Raw genomic sequence first — 18,657 nt, forward strand, 5'->3', positions numbered from 1 at the left:
TAATTATATTCATTATCCAAAGCCATGACATTGTCAACCAGAGCTACGACAAAGTGAAATAGAAAAGAAGTGTTACTTACAGTTACTAGACGGTGCCGTATAATTCAACATGTACTGATCTGCTACCAGCATCCTTTAAGTTTGCTATATACATGTCCCAACAGCTTCATAGCCTCCTGTGTAGCATCTCCAACTCAAATATCAGAAAATACATTGCTATGTTTAAATTGACACTTAATTAGTCTAACAAGGAATGGTGTTTTGGGTGAGAGAAAGCAAAGCCACCCCTATTCAGCTGCTGGTAGATGTAACAGTGGAAACACCACATGTTGACCATATAAATGACTGCATTTTCTTAATAAGCCAGAAAAAAAAAATCAGAGAGATGGCTATACAGGAATTACAGCAGCATGTGCATACAGTGCATTCTCTACTGAATTGATTCCAGCTTGCAAGACATTAATGTATTTTCTGACTAACTCTGCTCAGGGGACAAGCTTTTGAAACAGTACTTTCAGACCACAAGCCTTTAGATATCAATCACATCAAGATTTAATCAGCTCAACTTTGGATCAGAACAGCCTCTCACCCTGCTAATCAGTCCCTGGAAATATATTTATGTTGGTTTTTTCCTCCTTAGCTGCCTGCATAAACATGAAAAGAAAAGGCTTAAAAAATGGACAGCAAAGATCCACTCTTTGAAGACAAAATTCTTAAGGCTGCTAACCTCCAACTCCCCAAAGGTGCACTGCAGCAACAGTAGAAATTGATTTAGTGAAAGGCTTCTATTAGTGAGAGCGCTGTTCTCATAGCAAAGTCCCTCCCCTTGCTATAATCAATAATTTAAGCAAAGCCAAGAATCATGTCAGCCCAAATGACCAGGGTAACTGACTGTCTCTCTCTTGCAGAGTAGAAGTAAAATTAAATTTAAGTCTGAACAGAAACATACTCTATTTTAAAAATTGATTTGGCCAATTCGAGTTGTGCGTTTTGGCTTTCATTTTGAGGAGGGGAGGAGGGAAGGGCTCCTTACTGAAAACTTCCCAGGTCCAGGAATAGAGCCAAAACTTCACTTCTAAAATGTAAAAGAAGCCATAACCTTAGATTTAGAGTATTTTATCAGTTATGTGCAAACAAGAAAGGCACTTTACAGTTACAACTGTTACTTGTTAGAGTATTGTGACAGTGCTACTGTACCTGTCTCTCAGTGCACTGCAACTATCTCTGAGGTAATAACTGAAGAAGTGTTTCATATTTAAATTTAGCTCTGCAGAATCCCAACAGAAAAGCAGTTAAAAATAAAATAATAGGAAAAATTAGTTTAGTTAATGTTAAATCATATCACTGTTTAGAAAAAAAATAGTTTCATTAAGAAACATTTTCATGAATAGTTCTAAGACTGACGATTTCAGGGCTTCGGCTTGAAAAATCATATTAGGCAATAAATTAGTCCGGTGTATCAAATGATGCATATATAAATAATCAAAGTAACAAACAGTGGTTAAAAAACAATCCCCGTAACACATCACCTTATAAAAATGGATAAAAATGCCTCAGAGATACTATGAGAAGGGAGCAAAAATATACGCTTCAGATTTGAGATTGTCCTTCCCAGCTCTCCCCAGGGTTTTCTTATCATTGACCTATCACAAATAAGTCCACTGTACAAACCAAAGGACACGCACTGCTAGGCTTTAGAAATCCACATCTTGGACACTACAGGAAACCCACTTAATGTCATCTTGAGCTCTGTGACATCCTGATACTGGACATTTACGGCCTAATGCTGAGTGCCCAGGGGCTCCATACGTCTCAAAATGAAGCAATTGAGCCTTAATGGCAAATGTATGTTCTTTCATGTGATTGCTTAAAAAAGGCTTCATGTCGCTTAAGGCAGGGACCATACATCCACTCTCAAGCAAGGACTGAGTTCAAAGCAAGGTCTTTGCAGCGTGCCAAGTCCCATCATATAAGACCTCTCCTGGCCCACGAAGATGGCTCGGTACTGCCCTGAATCTGCTCACCTTCTCTTGATGCAGCAGTAACAAAACCAAGCCTGTCTGGAGCACCATCTTGTCCATGTCTCGGTGCTGCATGCTATAGGTTTCTGTGTGTTTAATATCACAGCTTGCCATAGCACAGCTGTGATTCAAGGGACCAAAGACCCCAAAGTCAGCCAATTCCACGTCATTAACGAAAGCTGAAATAAATTTCAGTCAGCTAAAGCTGACCTGTATGAAAGTAAAGCACATGAGGAACCAGTGCACAGAGAGATTGGGACCTAAAGAAGTCACTAGCTTAGCGAGATTAAAAGAAATACCTACAGGTGCAAATATACCAGCAAAGGGACTCAAGAGGAATTTAGGTCTGTGACCCCTTCTGCACAGCCATCTCCTTCCACCAGGGCCTGAATCCCATCCTGAGCCAAGATCTGCTTTTTCTTAGCAGTACTTTAGTATAAAACAACTTTCACCCAGAGCCTCTGGTTTTTGCGTGAAGTTTTCAGAACTTTTGTCAAAAAACATCCCAGTCTCAAGCACTCACGAATTCCCCAATACTCACTCCTACTACTTTAGTCTCAGTCTTAGTTTATGGTCTCTCATCTTATTTATGGTCACTGTCTTTGTGCTAGTCCCGCTTGCCTAACCTACTAACTATGAACACCCCTGCTTGCTTCCAGTTCCTGCTTATTCCAGCTTCCCCCCACAGCCAAGTTCTCATTGATCACCACAGCTGCAGTCACTCTCCTTTTGCTTCCCCTTTCAGCAAGTCCCTCCTCTCAACAAGACTCCAGGTCACACTTCCAATCTTCCAACCTTCCAACCCTTCCTATTTTCCTCCCCATCCTGCAAGTCTTGTTTCCCCCATCAGCCTTCTCCCCTGCTGAGAGCAGTGGTGAGACAAGCCCACCACTGTTACTGGGGCCTGGCGCTGGTATGACTGCAGATGCTCAGACAAACAACTACAGATTTTGGGTTTCCACTCTGCAAAGGATTTAGCTATAAAAAGGCAGTAATCACTTCTAAGCAGGAAACTCCCAAAAGTGTACCAGCCATCCCCGCCATTGCTAGATGAACTGCTGCTATCTCAGTAACTGTGAGATGCTTCAAAAGCTCAGGAGCCACTGTAAAGACTAGAGACTTATTCTGTTGAGCAGCAATTCTCCATCACATTTCCTGCAGCTGACGTGCAGAAGCACAGGACGAGAAAGAAGCATTGAACCAGGCTGCAAAGAACCTTGACGCACACAGAACCCACCTAGCAGAATATACTGATGTTCTGAGCGTGCCTTAAACAGGGAGCTGCAGGATAAGAGTCCTCCCAAAGGTGAGTGTTTTTACCTTCTCCTCTCCAGAGACTTCTGTAACCATTTCAAAGCATCAATTAGGTGGACTGAAGTTTGGCCTAAGTTCTATGCAGCACTCAGAAGTGCTGAGGCAGAGGTTTACCAGATTGATTTTTGTCGTAATTTGTTATTACTTGCACAGCTTTATGAACTGGGAATTTTATTTTATTATTTTTTTTAACAAGGGGCAGTTAGTCTGATATTAGTTGATGGGGCTTTTCTTCTGTGAAGCTTCCTGACTTGCCATCTCTCTGAAAGAACTATCAGAATACTGACTTTTCCGCATTACCTTCTCTAATTTCTCTTCTATGGTTTGTTTTCCCTTTCTCTTTGCTTGGTCCTATGTCTGACTGGACCGTACTCTTTCCACATGGTTTCAGAGACCTGTGAAGACATACAATCCTAGGCACAAAAGATCCAGAATTACACTTGTCCATCCCTGAAACAACAGAAGCCCAAAAAGCTTCTAAAAATAGCTTGTCAAATTAAGTACCAGGCCTGATTAAGCAATTCACCACCTATGAAACTCAAGTTTTCCCTACAGATGCTCAGAAGAGTTTTTAAGTTTACTACAACACCGAAACCCTTTATAAAAAGCAAGTCCTAATACCTCTCAACATTATACATCAATGTAAACTGCACTACCAAGTTAGGGGAAACTTGTGGTGCTCTGAAGATGTTGTGAACTACTCTATAACTTCTACCCAGGTGCTCGTATGATGCTGGCATTCACTTTCCCGTGTTGTCTACTACACTAGCAAGGGGAGCGTTCCTGAAAAGACAAGCACTAAACAGGACATGAAATATCAAGGCCAAAACAAACCAACTTGTTAAAACTCCAATGAAACGGACAGAAGTTCCGCTGGAATAACATCAAAACTAATAAAGCTATGCCAGTTAGGACAGGGCCACACTGGAAACTATTTTAGCCAAAGCACCGAGTTAGGCAAATCAATGCTTTAGTAGTCAAAGCACAGTCACTAGAAGGCAACTGTCTTTGAACTCAATCTCCCTTGGCCCTGGAGCACCCACGGAGAAATATCATGCTGTGAGAGTGCTGTATGTGGAAAGGATATGACAAACCATCCTAGACCCTTTAGGGACAATATAGCAAATATTAACCAAGAGGTAGTTTTTAAAACAAAGCCAGACCCAGGAAAGGAATAAATGTTGTTTCTGTACCAAACAGTAGATGTTGCAGGCTCTATCCAGTAGGTTAATTCATTTGTGAGCGTTAGTTGATGCATGTCCCGCTTAGCCTGTGATTGCTTCTCCAGAAGAAAAATCCTAGCTCTTGCCTTCTGTCTGCTGCTTGTAACAGACACAAGGTGCTTCAAGTGAAACCAGGCAGGCAGCAGAATCAAGCTCTGGGCTTTGATGAAATAAAGAATCATTCTTTATCTTTTTGCTACACAGTAAGTATGAAACTGCAACTATGACCATATAACACATCCTGGAAAGCTGATAGTCCCAAATCCTGGTAACCGCAAACAGAATTTAGGAAAGGATGCTAATTGCTATTCTACAAAACACCTACCGTCCCATTTCTGATTTCAAGCACATCAATTCACCTTTCCATACCTATTTTTATTAACTACCCTAATTCAAAAGAGTGCTGATCATCCCTCTTTACTACAGAAGCTTTGAGTTTCAAGTCCGAGTACTTGTTCAAGCACTGAAGATACGGTTTAGGTAGCATCACATGGTAAAACTGACCTGACTGCCCAAACACAGCAAGTGGCTTCTTTGCACAACCGATAGAGGCATCATGTACTACAGAGAGCCATCTTTCAAGTTCAGTTTACTATCAAGTTCAATTTATTTTATGGCCTTTTACCAGCAGACCCTGAATGCTGACCATTACTGTGAACATTCTGTACCTGTGTGGCCTTTTAGGTTTTATTTCTTTTAAACTGCCTTAATTTTTCTTCCCTAAAATCCTCTTACTGAGGTAGCAAAAAGGAAGATAAACAGAGTTAGTTACTCCAGATAATAGAATGTTACCTACACAAACACTGAGTATATATAGCAATAGTTACCCTTCCTATTTTGTAAGCAGGTCAACAAATGGTCAAGTCTGGGATTATAAAACAGAATCATAGAATGTCCAATCAGAACTTCCCCTGGCGCAGCTTGAGACCATTCCCTCTTGTCCTATCACCTGTCACTTGGGAGTAAAGACTAACACCCACCTCTCTGCAACCTCCTTTCTGCTAGTTGTAGACAGTGACAAAGTCTCCCCTCAGCCTCCTCTTCTCTAAGCTAAACAACCCCAGCTCCCTCAGCTGCTCCTTATAAGACTGTTCTCCAGCCTCTTCACCAGCTTTGTTGATCTTCTCTGGACACGCTCCAGGATCTCAATGTCTTTCTTGTAGTGAGGGGCTCAAAACTGAACAAAGCATTTGAGGTGTGGCCTCATCAGTGCCAAGTACAGGGGCAGAATCACCTCCTTGGTCCTGCTGGCCACGCTGTTTCTGATACAAGCCAAGATGCTATTGGCCTTCTTGGCCACCTGGGCACACTGCTGGCTCATGTTCAGTGGCTGTCAACCAACATCCCCAGGTCCTTCTCTGCCAGGCAGCCTTTTGGCCACTTTCCCACAGCTGTAGTGCTACACGGGGTTTTCGTGTCCCAAGTGCAGGACTCTGCACTTGGCCTTGTTGAACCTTGTACCGTTGGTCTCAGCCCACCAATCCAGCCTGTTCAGATCCCTTTGCAGAGCCCCCCTACCCCCAAGCACATTGACACTTCCTCCTAGCTTAGGATACAAAGTTATCCTCACACCAGGTTCAGAGCAACATATTTATTTCTTGGTTCTTCCTATTCCTCCCCTCATCATTCCCCATAGCTGGAAAGACAGATGAGAACACTACCTGTGCCTCTGATCCCTTCACCATACACCCCAAGACCCTGAAGTCCCTTTTAATTGCCCTCAGATTTTTTTAATGGATTTTGTTACTACCTACTTGGAAAATCAACAGAGGATAATAATCTACTGTTCTTGATACATGGTTATTGATAACACACAGAATTAAAAAAAAAACCCAGCTCAATATTAAAAGTCGACGTTATGATGCATTGCAGGTATGAACTAGAACATCTTATTCCCCAAAATCTGAAAATTGAATATTTACCTAGAGTCATAAAATTGTATTGATGATAATATATTTTTTTCTAGTATTGTAGGACTTGTGTTTATCCAAAGTGTAACTGAATGTATTTCTACTACCATAAATCTTTTTCTACACTTAGGAACACAGAAAACATTTCTATAGTAAATAACGTACTTGTTGTCTGTATCAGATAGGTACTGCAAAGCAAAAACGGAGCTTTTAAGAGTACATCCATTTTAATTTTGTCAAAGATGCTGGTTAAAATCAGAGGCAAACCTTGACCATTGGTATAAATCTTTCCGACTAGTTCATGATTTGCTGTAATCTTTATTGTATTAGAGGGCTATTCTATCCAGAGACACTTATTTCAGAATACCAGGCCCTATTTACAAGAGTGACACTCCTGATCCCCAGGGGCCAGACTCATCACCATCATTTCTGTACTGGTCTGAACTCATTTACTTGTTACCAGCTATTAAACTGCCTTCCTGGATTTGCTTAGTGATCAGCAGCAGACAGGCATTTGGTATATGGTAGGCACACACGGCAGCAGCACTCCCTGAAAAAGAGGATGCTTGCACATTTGACATCCCTTTGAATGACCCTCTCCTTTCAACGGGGAGAAACAAGGTATTGTTAAGAGTCAAAGGCGGAGAGCCGGAGAAGGCTGCTGCCTCTCTGCAATCTCCCACAGACACAGACAAACAAAAAGTCTCCCAAAGACAACAAAAAGGGTGACTGTCCCAGAGCAAGAAAACCTACAGCTCTCTAGCACCTAGCGTATCTCAGGAACCTTCCTAATCATGGGGCTATTTCCTGCCCTGGAAGGAGGTGGTGGTGGTGGTGTTCAAATTATGCTAAAACAGGAAATGGAAAGAAAAAGAAAATTCCAGTATTTTTCTTGGGTCTGAGGCAAAGAGAATTCTTTTCCTCCCCAAAGAATTCCCATTCCTAATTCATTATAGATTATTACTTAGAGATTACTTTACTAAGGACTTTCAGGTGACAGGAAGTTTAAGAAATGCACCTTCCTCCTACAGACCTTCTGGTGAGATTCATCCAAAACCACACCAGCACCACACTCGTTTTCCCCTAGCTTTGGGCTCTGGGGTGTGCGCTTGACTCGTGCTGTTTGCACCACACAGATTCATAAAGTGTAAGTGAAAATAGCAACTACATAGAGACAAAGAATAGGCAGATGGTGTAATAACGCAAGATGGATCTCCTCTGAAAACTAGACTAAGAAGAACCTCTTGAGAGAGGAGGAGGAGGAAGCACTCCTCATGATATAACATGAGCTCCAGGTCATTTGTAGGTTTAAAGACATCTAGAGCCAATATTTGGTTACCCGCAAGATATTCTCCAAATGACAGCAGATTCAGCTAGACAGGTGCAGTCAGAGAAGATGCAGTGCCTGAGGACAAGGGAAGCAAGCATGACTGTTTGGGGAGGACTGCCTGTAGTGCTGGGCGTCAGCTGGCTCTGGTGGTAAGTCCTAGCCTGCCTCTAGGAACAGCTGCCTGAAACCCATTAGAGCTCGACACGTGCCAAGTATCTTGAGGACATCCTACTGCTCTGCTGTCTACAAGTCTCTTCTGCTTTTCAAATCACCTCAGACTCTTTCTTTTCTGAAGCATTGACTCTCAGAAAGAAGGTTAGAAAGCTAAAAGAGCTCATCAAATTCTCTGAAAGGTGAAGTAAATGCAGTCTTGTCAAGAAGTGGATACAGATAATTTCTTTGAAGAAGAAAGAAGAGTTACCTCAGAACACATTTCTTACACTGTACTGTGCTTATGGTGTTTGGTGCCTCGGTTATCAAAAAAGTCTATTATATTCATTTAGCGACAATAATCAGCGACATTAACATTTGTTTAATAACCAACCAGCTGTTTCGCATCTTTAAATTGAATTTTCTTATTCTGGCCACCTCATTCAGAGAGAGTTAAGCCTCTTCAGAATATCTTTTCATTAGACCACAAGGAAAACAAGGAAAATCTTGCCCTAAGCAGAGTTCAGGAGGCTTTTGTCTAAACAATGATGCACCCTCTGCACAAACAATTAAAAGCAATTTTTTTAGGACCTTTGAATTACATATCCCCAAAACAAAAATTCTCAAAACAAAACAAAAAAATCCCACAAAAAAACATTCCATTTTCCAGGATCTGAATAATGAACCATGTTAACACAGGGAAGAGGAAGACAAAACCATTCAGAAACCCTGGAAGAAGAATAATGTTACTTTCAATAGTGATTTCTCAGGAAAACAATATTTCTATTGTATTCCCATGTATACTAAAGTGCTAAATGTAATCACTGGATTGAACATTAATAATTCTTCATGTATCTGCTCAACTATACTCTTTTACAGATTAGTTTTTCTCAAAACTGGAGTGGTTTTTTTCCTGCTTCCCAAAAGTCATATGAATAGAACTGTCTACTTTCGTAGATTTTTCTCCCAAATGCCTTTCTCCCTTTGGTCCCTAGCCGTTATTACTGGAGCACAAATGCAAGGGATGGAGAGCACTGAGCTGTGAGGACCGCACGCAATGCTCTCCCTCCACCCAAATGCAGTGGCAATGAGGAGCCCTGGCCATGCCCAAAATCTCACACCTGCAGGATGGGCACCACCAGGGCTCACTGCACAACTCCTCAGTCAGAAGGGCTTTCCCTTCACCCATGCTGGCATATAGGAACAATGAGGAATGAAAGATTACACTAAAAAGACTGGAAAGATCTACAGCAGTGGAAAGCGCCACGTGCCTCTGGAGCAGATGGCCTAAGCAGGTCAGGGCAATGCCTTCAATGAAGGTATAGTTAAAACGAGATCAATCACAAGAGAGCCGGAAATACCACCAGTCCTTGCTTTCTGAGGTTTCTTCTTCCTGCCTACTCCTAAATATGGGCTCTCGATCTAGTCGAAAGAACACTTCTATCATGCTCAAAAGTTGTCCTGAACTCACAGCAACTCGACATTTTATTTCTTCATTCTCTTCTGTTATATCAATTGAGTGCTCATTTTGGGAAGAAATTCGAAATATTTAATGAAACAATTTTATCAGTATGGAGGTAAATTCAAGGTAGTCAATAACCCTAAGAGACGAATGTTTTTAAGTTGCAAGTTAAGATTGTTCAACACTTTTAGAGTCCCTGAATACTTATATATACACACAGGCATGTTTCAACCAGCAATCCAAATCAGTATGACAAGTGTCCTACTTGGTGCTTTCAGACAACATCCACAGGGATGAGAAGGAAGCATCCCAACTACTTTGAACTTTAAAGTAAAGTCTGAGGTTTTCTAGGGCTTTGTTTATTTTTAATTCTTTTCTTACAGAGACTGAACTCATCCTTATTTAATTAGACTACTTGAAATTACTCTTATGTAGTTTCTGGCGATTATAAATTTTCAACTCATGTTTCTCATTGACAGACCTGGGGCAAGCACAAAGACAGAAGAAGCCAACAAGCTTGCATTAAGTTATCTAAATACGTTCTATTGATAGTTTCTCCTGAAAATGTTATCCCTGATGTGACACATTCATACCGAGTATCCAAAGAAACAATATTAACTCAAATATCAATTTTGGTAAACTGAATTTTTTTTCATTTTGCACGTGAAAAGGCGTCTTCCAATAATTTTCTCTCTCAACCAGAAAAGATTTGTAACATCAAAAAGAAGATAAGAAAATCCATTATATGTCACGTAGTGAGGATTTCTGCTTGTGATTTTAATAAAGCAAACCCTACACATTAAAATAAAAATTACTATTGTCATAATCATGCACAACTAACGTAATGCAGCTGTTGATTTAGACTGTGGTGGTCTCCAAACAGTATATAATCTTTGTGCTGTAATAATGAAATCACTTTAAATACAAGTATGATGAACTTCTTCAATGCCAAGTCACCATCAAGGCCCTCATTTTGACCAAGCTGTATTTCTGTATATTGGCTTGGATATAAAAAAGCTACACAGTCCATTAACTAGAGTAAATGAGATCTCTAGAGTTTTAAAAATAATACAGATGCTGTAAATCACAACAGAGCCAGTGCATAATTACCGTTGAAATAAGTATTTTGAGATACTTGGTATAAGTATGTGTGACATTACCGACAACACTTTCTGGAGAAACTATTAACACAAAATGCCATGGTTTAAGCTTCTGAGTCACTGCACAGAACTGCTGCACAAACAAAGCAAAATACAGAAATTAAATATGCCAAGGTTTGAGAGGATTTTTTAAAAAATAAAACAATATCACCAAATGAGTGAGGGCAGAGGGGGGATGCCCACAAAGATCTGAAATTAGAAAAGTAATAATCTTTCCTGTACCTAAAAATCATTGTTCAGAAAACTTTGTTTGTTGCATGGAGGCACCTATCAGTAGTTTAGCATCTCCAGACAATCACTTACTCTCACAACATGTACCCACTGATTAGTGAAAAGCAATTGCTTATAAACTAGCAAAAGGTGCAGTTATCATATTTTTAGGATCTTGTCAATAGCATTTGCTGTTACCTTTCCTAAGGCAGCAGCAAAGCTGCTAGGGCCAAGCGGGAGACTGCCAGGCATTCCCAAGTGGAGAAGGAATTGCATGCAAGCTCAGAGTTTGTGTTTCGATGCAATTCACTTCCCCACCGAAAGGGCCATAGGTCTCCTCTCTCCTTCCAGCCACAGTTAAGCAACACATTTCTAAAACAGTGACCATGAGCAGCCTTTACTCATATACCTGTTTCGTCAGGCGAGCTCGGCGAAGCACTATCCTGGGACAGAGTAGTCCAGCTGGAGTCCTCATCGCTTGGGGCCAGGTTTTGAATCCTGTGGAGGGCACAATCTGTTTTGGCCCCAGTTTTTGGGTGGTCTTTCTTAGTCTCAGGGCTTGATGACACTGTGGCAACTTGGCCATCCTCTGGGCTTGTTTTGTTTTGTTTACGGGGCAGGCCTTCCCCATTGACAATAACGGTAGAAGCCTGGCTGTTGCTTTGTGCAGATTTATCTTCCATCACAACAAAACTCTGCTCTAGCTCTCTAGCAGACGTCTCTAGATCTGTATAGTAATTCAGGAAGCTCTTGGTCCTCCTTGGCTGCAAGGGTAATATTTCACAGCCAGAGGAATCCTGTGGGATCGGCTCTTTGCCTTCAAACTTCTCAGAAGTTATGTTTATGCCCGCAGTGGTACTGAGGTTTTTGTTAGGATCCTGCTGTCCCTGTTCCGCAGCTTTCCTGAGCTGGTTTTCTCCATTCTTCACCAGCTTTATATTGGCAGAGCTGTTCCCCAGAAGGGGCTGCGCTGCTGGATCGGAAAGACCCATGGCTGTCTGAATGTTAGTCAGCGCATATTTTTTCCTGCATTTTGGAGGAGTGCTGTTCTTGGTCTCCGTGTGCCTAATTTCTGCATTCAGAAGTTCGTTATGAGAGGACCGCAGGTTAAGGGTGTTCGGTGGGGTGGCAGGGTTGTTGCGGTTCACAACATCTGTCGTGCTGCTGCTTGCCATAAACACTGCCAATGCGTCCACACCGGAATCAACTAGAAAAACAAAAGAAGCAGTCATAAAACACATCCATGATATACACTATTTTGTTCAGGCTTCTGGTAAAGGGATGTGGCACTTACATAAGTGTTTAACAGTAGAAAAATGACCTAAGTGGGCTAGAGAACAGACAAAAGCTTTACTTATTAAATAAGAAAAAGCAGAGGCAGAAAAAAATATGAAAAAATAAGAAAAAGTAGAAAGTTTGACTCTCTATACGGCAGTTTTAGAGCAGATTTTTCATGTCTGATTTTGAAGCAGGCAAGCCTGGGGACAGGAGGGGTGCCCTTTGCAAATGCCTGGGAGTCCAGAAGTCATCCTTACCATCATTAAATTTTAGTATTTCACCTCCACCACCAATGAGAAGGCAAAGAACTCCAACTCCTCAAGCACTCATCACTAGGAAGCAGAAAACTTGAACATTTCTAAGCAGACAGCAGGCAGATGCTGCTCCTTTTTCATCCAGGAGAGAACTGATAATTTCAAGCCCGACTGGCCAGTCAGCAGTCAGACATTGCATCTTAACACCTGCATCTTCTCTGTTCTTTCTCTTTCTCTCCCCTTCCACTCTGTTTCTTGTTTTGTTTTTTTTGTATGTGTTTTTGTTTAGTTTAAGGTGGGAAGTAGCGAATCAGAAGGTAACGAATAAAAGAGGTGTACTTGACTTCGAAGTCAGAGGGAACCTTGACAAAATATCCCGCTCTAATTAAATCAAATTTGAAAAAAGGGCTGCTCCAGATACAAAGGCAGCTAACTACTTCAACACTCACAAAGTCCAAACTTAAAGATAAAATGTACGTCCTAGAGCACAGTACACGTATTTCACCATTAAATACAACCATTCTTTCCCTGTGGAGCACTTGGGGGTGCTGACTGATGAGAAGCTCAACATAAGCCGGTAATGTGTGTGCTCACAGCTCAGGCAGCCAATCGTATCCTGGGCTGCATCAAAAGAAGCATGGCTTGCAGGTCAAGGAGGTGATTCTGCCCCTCTGCTCTCTTGAGAACCCACCTGGAGTACCGTGTCCAGTTCTAGAATACCCAACAAAAGAAGGATATGGAACTGTTTGAACTGGTCCAGAGGAGGGCTACGAAAATGATCAGAGGGCTGGAGCACCTCCCATACCAGGACAGGCTGAGAGAGTTGGGGTTCTTCACTCTGGAGAAGAGAAGGCTCTGGGAAGACCTAGTAGCAGCCTTTCAATACCTGAAGAGGGCCTACAGGAAAGCTGGGGAGGGACTTTTTACAAGGGCATGCAGTGACAGGACTAGGGGCAATGGCTTTAAATTGGAAGGAGGAAGATTTAGACTAGACATTAGGGGGAAATTCTTCACGATGAGAGTGGTGAGGCACTGGCACAAGTTTCTCAGGGAAGCTGTGGCTGCCCATCCCTGGGGGTGTTCAAGGCCAGGTTGGATGGGGCTTTGAGCAGCCTGATCTAGTGGGAGGCACCCCTGTCTATGGCAGGGGAAGTGGAATTAGATGATCTTCAAGATCCCTTCCAACCCAAACCATTCTATGATTCTATGATTCTAGAAGTTTTTGATTTTTGTTAGGCAGAGGCACAGCTGACATTTTGAAAAAGTATGTTTCTTGGGGGAAGAGATTTTTAGACTATGAAAAGTTAACAAAAAGTATATTTATTGAAAAGTATAATTTGTTCTTGTACTGTATATTTATGGCTCCCACTAATAATCCCACAAATATCCCATAAATACCTCAATTTACGTACTGCGGTAGTCACTGTTGTTTGACACCTGGCAAGCAATTTAGAGGCCAATTAATTAATCACTCAATTAATAAATAACTCCCATCTGCCAAAGCAAGAAACACCCTTTCTGTTGTTTCTAATTCTCAGATATCATGGATTGCTAATTTGAGCTAGCCGATGACAGATCATTCCAGCTGAATTGTGCTGCATCCTTGTGTATTTGGTACATGACAGAACTGACTGCTATACAGATTTACAAGAGATTAAATATATGCATTTTAAATTAACATATACATAAACACAGAATGAAAAGGAATTCTTCACAATGTTACCTAAAAGCGCACACAGTTGCTATTGCTCCCTATTTGACATGCTGTCGAAGCTGCACACTTCCAACCAGCACTCGAGTTCATTTAAAACCAAGCAGACCAAGTACACTCTTTGTTCCCCAAATCCCCCACCTAGAACAACTTCTAAAACTTGTTCACAACAGAATTTAAACTAAATTTTACGAATTTGCAAGTGTGCCATTTCCTCAAGCACCAGTCAGTCTAGATCTAGACCTACTCTGATTGGTCTAGATCACCACACACACACTGCAAAAGCCATTAGCTTAGGTAACAACCAACCTACAGACAATTTTGGCTTTACTTACAAAACACTACTGAAACACAAGCATCACATAATTTAAAGGAATATATACTTCTCATATAAATGTATCCATAAATGTTGCTTTCTGCATCTTTCCTAAACCCTATCAAGCCTAAGGCAGTAAGGCCACATATGATCCTACATAATGCTACCAAAGCACATTTTAATCTAAAAACGTGAAATGGCCTTTATATTTTTTCCTCAATCAGATAAAAGTTGGACAATTTGGAGGTCACATAAAAAATAAATTAATAGGGCAGGGTAATTTTGACCCAGGGTCAGACCTTTAGAAGTTATGGAATCACACAGCATCTACAGATTTAACTAGATTATATTTTACTTTATACTTCAGCAAATTAAAACAAGTATATATTTTTCATCAATAAATACAACTTCCACAATCTAGAGCAAGACTAAAATTTATTCTTGTCCTGTCTTCCAAATGAGTCGCTTCATGCAATCATTTCTACCACCAAATAAATTTCTTTAAAAATAATCTTCCTAGATAAAGCTTAAGTATCTGACAGATTATCTTCAGCCAGTCTCCCGCAGTTGGCATTTCAGTTATCAAAAATATCGTAAGAGTAAGCACATCGAAACAAAACGTATTGCTTTCCTAATATGCTTGATAAAACTCCCCCACTAAACTATGATGAACATTGGCACATGGCTCCAAACGGAGCCAAAGCCTCCAGAAGTCTTTGCAACCCAAGCATTATGTGTAAGTTGGGTGCTAAATGTGGTTTGTGTATGATCAAACGCAGAAAAATGTCAAAATGAGCCTCTTGCTAGGCACCACCTCCTCTCCCAACCCGCTTTCAAATGATTCATCGATTGAATCATCATGATCAAATGATCAATGAATATGGAAATTGTACCACAAGGCACACACAGCAAGGAGCAGGCTGTCCTCTCAAAGGGCAGGCCCCTACTTGTTGGCTGTCACCCCACACTTGCAGCCAGGCTCTGGGATCCCTCCACCCTCAGAAAAAGATACAAAGGTGGGAAAAAAGGGAAGCAATCAAAGAGACAAAAAGGAAATAAGAAATAAAGATGGGAAAAGACAGGTCTTGCATCTCAAGGCCAGAACTTGCTACCTGACCAGGGCTAAGTAAAAGTGCTAGAAAATGTTTGAATGCAAGGAAATGCTTAAATGCACTGAAGAAAAACCTAAATTGTATACTAGAAGAATACAAGGAAGAAGAGCTATAGCCTATCTCTCCTCCTTTATAAAGGGGACAGTGATGTTTGAACACTTACCTCTTCCCAGAGGAAGGATATCTCAACTTCCTAATTCCCAGGAAATGCAACTTCTTCCTGTGTCCGTAATTTCAAGACTGAAATTCCACTCACTGACCTCCCATATCCTTTATTTTGTCTTTCCCACTAACACTGCCTCCCTCACTGCAGGGGTACCTAATGCAAACCAGTGCAGTACCCTCCTCCCAGCACCCCACCACAGCTCCTCGTGCTGCCTGGCCACCGGCAAGGACAACACTACCCGCACAGGGCACCCTTTTTTCACCTCCTCTGCCTTCTGCTCAAAAGCAAACACAAATGGACAAGTAGACAGGGAATCACTGAGTCAATATGTGAACCTCAGCTAAAGCGAGTGAACAGTGACAAGTTCTAAGCAAGTAAAAATATTCTAATTATTCACATTTTTCACTAGTCCAATATTGTCATTACTGGGAATACTAACATTAAAATGTTGATGCTTAAAGACAGCACTTAAATAGGCAGACTATCTGTCATAGCAGTTCATTAAAGATTTTATCTTGCCTACTTTTTAAAACAAAATTGGTCTCAACTGCATACTTTAACAATTAGACACCCACCTACAGATATAGATTAATATAATTTCATCACTATAATGTGTTTAATACAAAGTAGTCCAAATTTTCTAAGCATCATAACAATATAAATAACGCTATTATTTGAATGGCTTTTATTGATGTTTTTCAATCTTCTCATAAACCTTACAGAGCCAGAAGGAGAGAGAAAATGCCATTGCAAACAGAAAACAGTGCATGACTGATCTTTGTTTACCTCTAATAAGACTGGTTCGCACTGTATTATCTACAGTAATAGTTTTTTAAAAGCTGAATAGAGTTTATTCAAAAAGGCACCGTTAAAAAGAAAAGGAAGTGCTTGCCTTTTTTCCATGTATGAGTGAAAAATGAAAGTGAAATGTGGGCCTGAGAAGAAGGAGGAAAATAAAGTTTCACGTTGTAAAGTAGAATCTTTTAAAGGGCATCTGACCTGGAAGTACTTCTGACATGGCTCACGGGCGTCAGCAATGCATCAGGAAATAGATTATAATTTGAAATCTGAAAAGAGGGATCATTTAAGAATTAAAACCAAAGGAAAACAGAAAATAAAAATACCACATTTCAGAAGCTCCTGAGAGACATTAAGCATTCTAAACAAACCCCCAAATGTAACAGTGAGGATCTTTTGAGCTTTCAATGATATTTGACAGTTGTTAAAGTATGGGAGTGGCTAGGCTACAGCAATGAGAACAAGTAATTTAAAATAACTATGACATTTTTCTTAATGTATGCTTTACTAGGAGCACAAGTTCAACAATATTGTCCAGTTTTAACCAACATACTGCAGCAAAAATATCATTACATCAGAACATTTCAGTTTTCCCAAACTACTGCTTACTCAGGAAACTACAGCAGCACTGGTAAAAATAAACAGAGCAGTAAGGCATGTTCACATGAGAATTTGCAGAATGAGATCCAGCATATGAAGCTAAAAATATAGTCTGCAGAGTTGATCCCACAGGAGAAAATTGTAAAAAGCAAGTCAGGCAGCAAGCTTCTGTAAAGGACTCTTTCTTGGCCATTTTCTCACAAATAAACCATTTTGCCCTTCAGTCTCTGGTTTGGATGTAAATGACACATATCCTGGAGGCCAAGGTATTTATATGCACTTACAACTATTTCTGTCATAGTATCTAGGAAACACAAGAAGTAAATAATACAAACCTTTTCATAACGCAGATTTCCTTTCTGAAAGGAGGTCTGTCGAGTACAAAATGTTTAACAACAAATTTGTGCCATGGGGCTACAGCCTCAGGTCCTCTACTCTTCAGCTCTAGTTAAAGCCTAAGGAGATAGAATTAAAGCCTTTGCTATATGATGATTGCAACTCAACACTAGCTAACTCCCCCTGCTTCAAAGGGTTAATTCCAATGTTAAAATATTAACTCTTAATTAAGCTTCCTAACATGCTGTCTTCTCACATCTGCATTCATTCTTCGACTAGGACCAGCTAGCTACATGGTAATATTAAACAGACGTCAGCCGAAAGCATCCTAATAAATTACATTTACACTAATGTAGGTGAAATCAGAATCAAAACTAGAAGCTTTCTTAGTGTGAAGTGGCATCATGCTCTTTGCCTACATATCTACACAAATTCTAAGGAACTTTAAACACTTTCAGAAGGGAAAAGGAAGGAAGGAAAACAATTGAATGAAATGTTATGGTTGATCACAGGAACCAATGATGTTCCTACAGTCAGTGGTTGTCTTCTTGCTGCTCCCTCTAGCAGTGACATCCTTGCTGGACTGAGCTTGAAAGCTGGAGAGAGAAAGCTCAGCAAAGCCAGGAAAGCAAATTCCCACAATGGGCAGAGCATTTACGGGAATGCAAGAGCAGGAAAGGAGCAAGGCTGTAAGCAGCTTGCACATGTGCTCTCAAGCCCATCTGCAGACTCCTCCATGCAAACCCTGAGCTGCTGAGGATGAGAAGGACCTTTTTAGATTGTCTAGTCCAACCGCTCTGCCCAAGCAGAGAATCACTGCTGCCCTCCACTCCATGCTAGCTCTGTCCTCATATAAGAGCAAAACCACCACTTTGATCTGCTTGTTAAATGCAGCTTCTCCCATTTCTAGCTATTTATGCTTCACCTTGTCATACTCATCTGCTAACCAGCTTTCTGTCCTGGCTCCTTCTTCCTTAAGAGGCAGCCTGCCAGCCCCCGCTGCCACAATAATGACATTTTTCCTTTCAGAGCTAATCATGCCGCCAACTGACTGCAGCAGCCTAGCAGCAGTGCCGTCTCTGCTCTAGGGATGCCCTTATTAATGGAAATCCATAATGCTGATCTGTCTTTAAATAACGTTATTAAGGAAAAAACAACTACAGATCCTGCAATGAGTTCTGGCACTCAAGTGGAGTATATTCCCATTTCCTACTTTTCCCCTCCTCCTTCCTACACAGCAAAATTCCTTATCAAGCAAAAATCAGGAGACAAGATGCCTCTCAGAATCAGATTCTAAAAGCTACAA

At 40.9% G+C, this 18,657-nt stretch overlaps 1 protein-coding gene across 12 annotated transcripts in view; it reads right to left on the minus strand.

The window, feature by feature from the left end:
* Nucleotides 1-18,657, minus strand: part of APBB2 (amyloid beta precursor protein binding family B member 2) — a 190,632-nt gene that overhangs the window by 89,842 nt on the left and 82,133 nt on the right. For 7 of the 12 annotated variants that reach the window (XM_054064384.1, XM_054064380.1, XM_054064382.1 and 4 more), the window contains one exon: nt 11,190-11,987. In XM_054064384.1, the coding sequence (XP_053920359.1) occupies nt 11,190-11,987 (798 nt within the window). Of the gene's footprint in view, nt 1-11,189; nt 11,988-16,616; nt 16,685-17,350; nt 17,471-18,657 lie in introns of all 12 variants that reach the window. The other 5 variants (XM_054064385.1, XM_054064392.1, XM_054064389.1 and 2 more) reach the window with 2 other exon arrangements.

This window comes from Cuculus canorus, chromosome 4 (genome assembly GCF_017976375.1).
Source record: "Cuculus canorus isolate bCucCan1 chromosome 4, bCucCan1.pri, whole genome shotgun sequence".
NCBI lineage: Eukaryota > Metazoa > Chordata > Aves > Cuculiformes > Cuculidae > Cuculus > Cuculus canorus.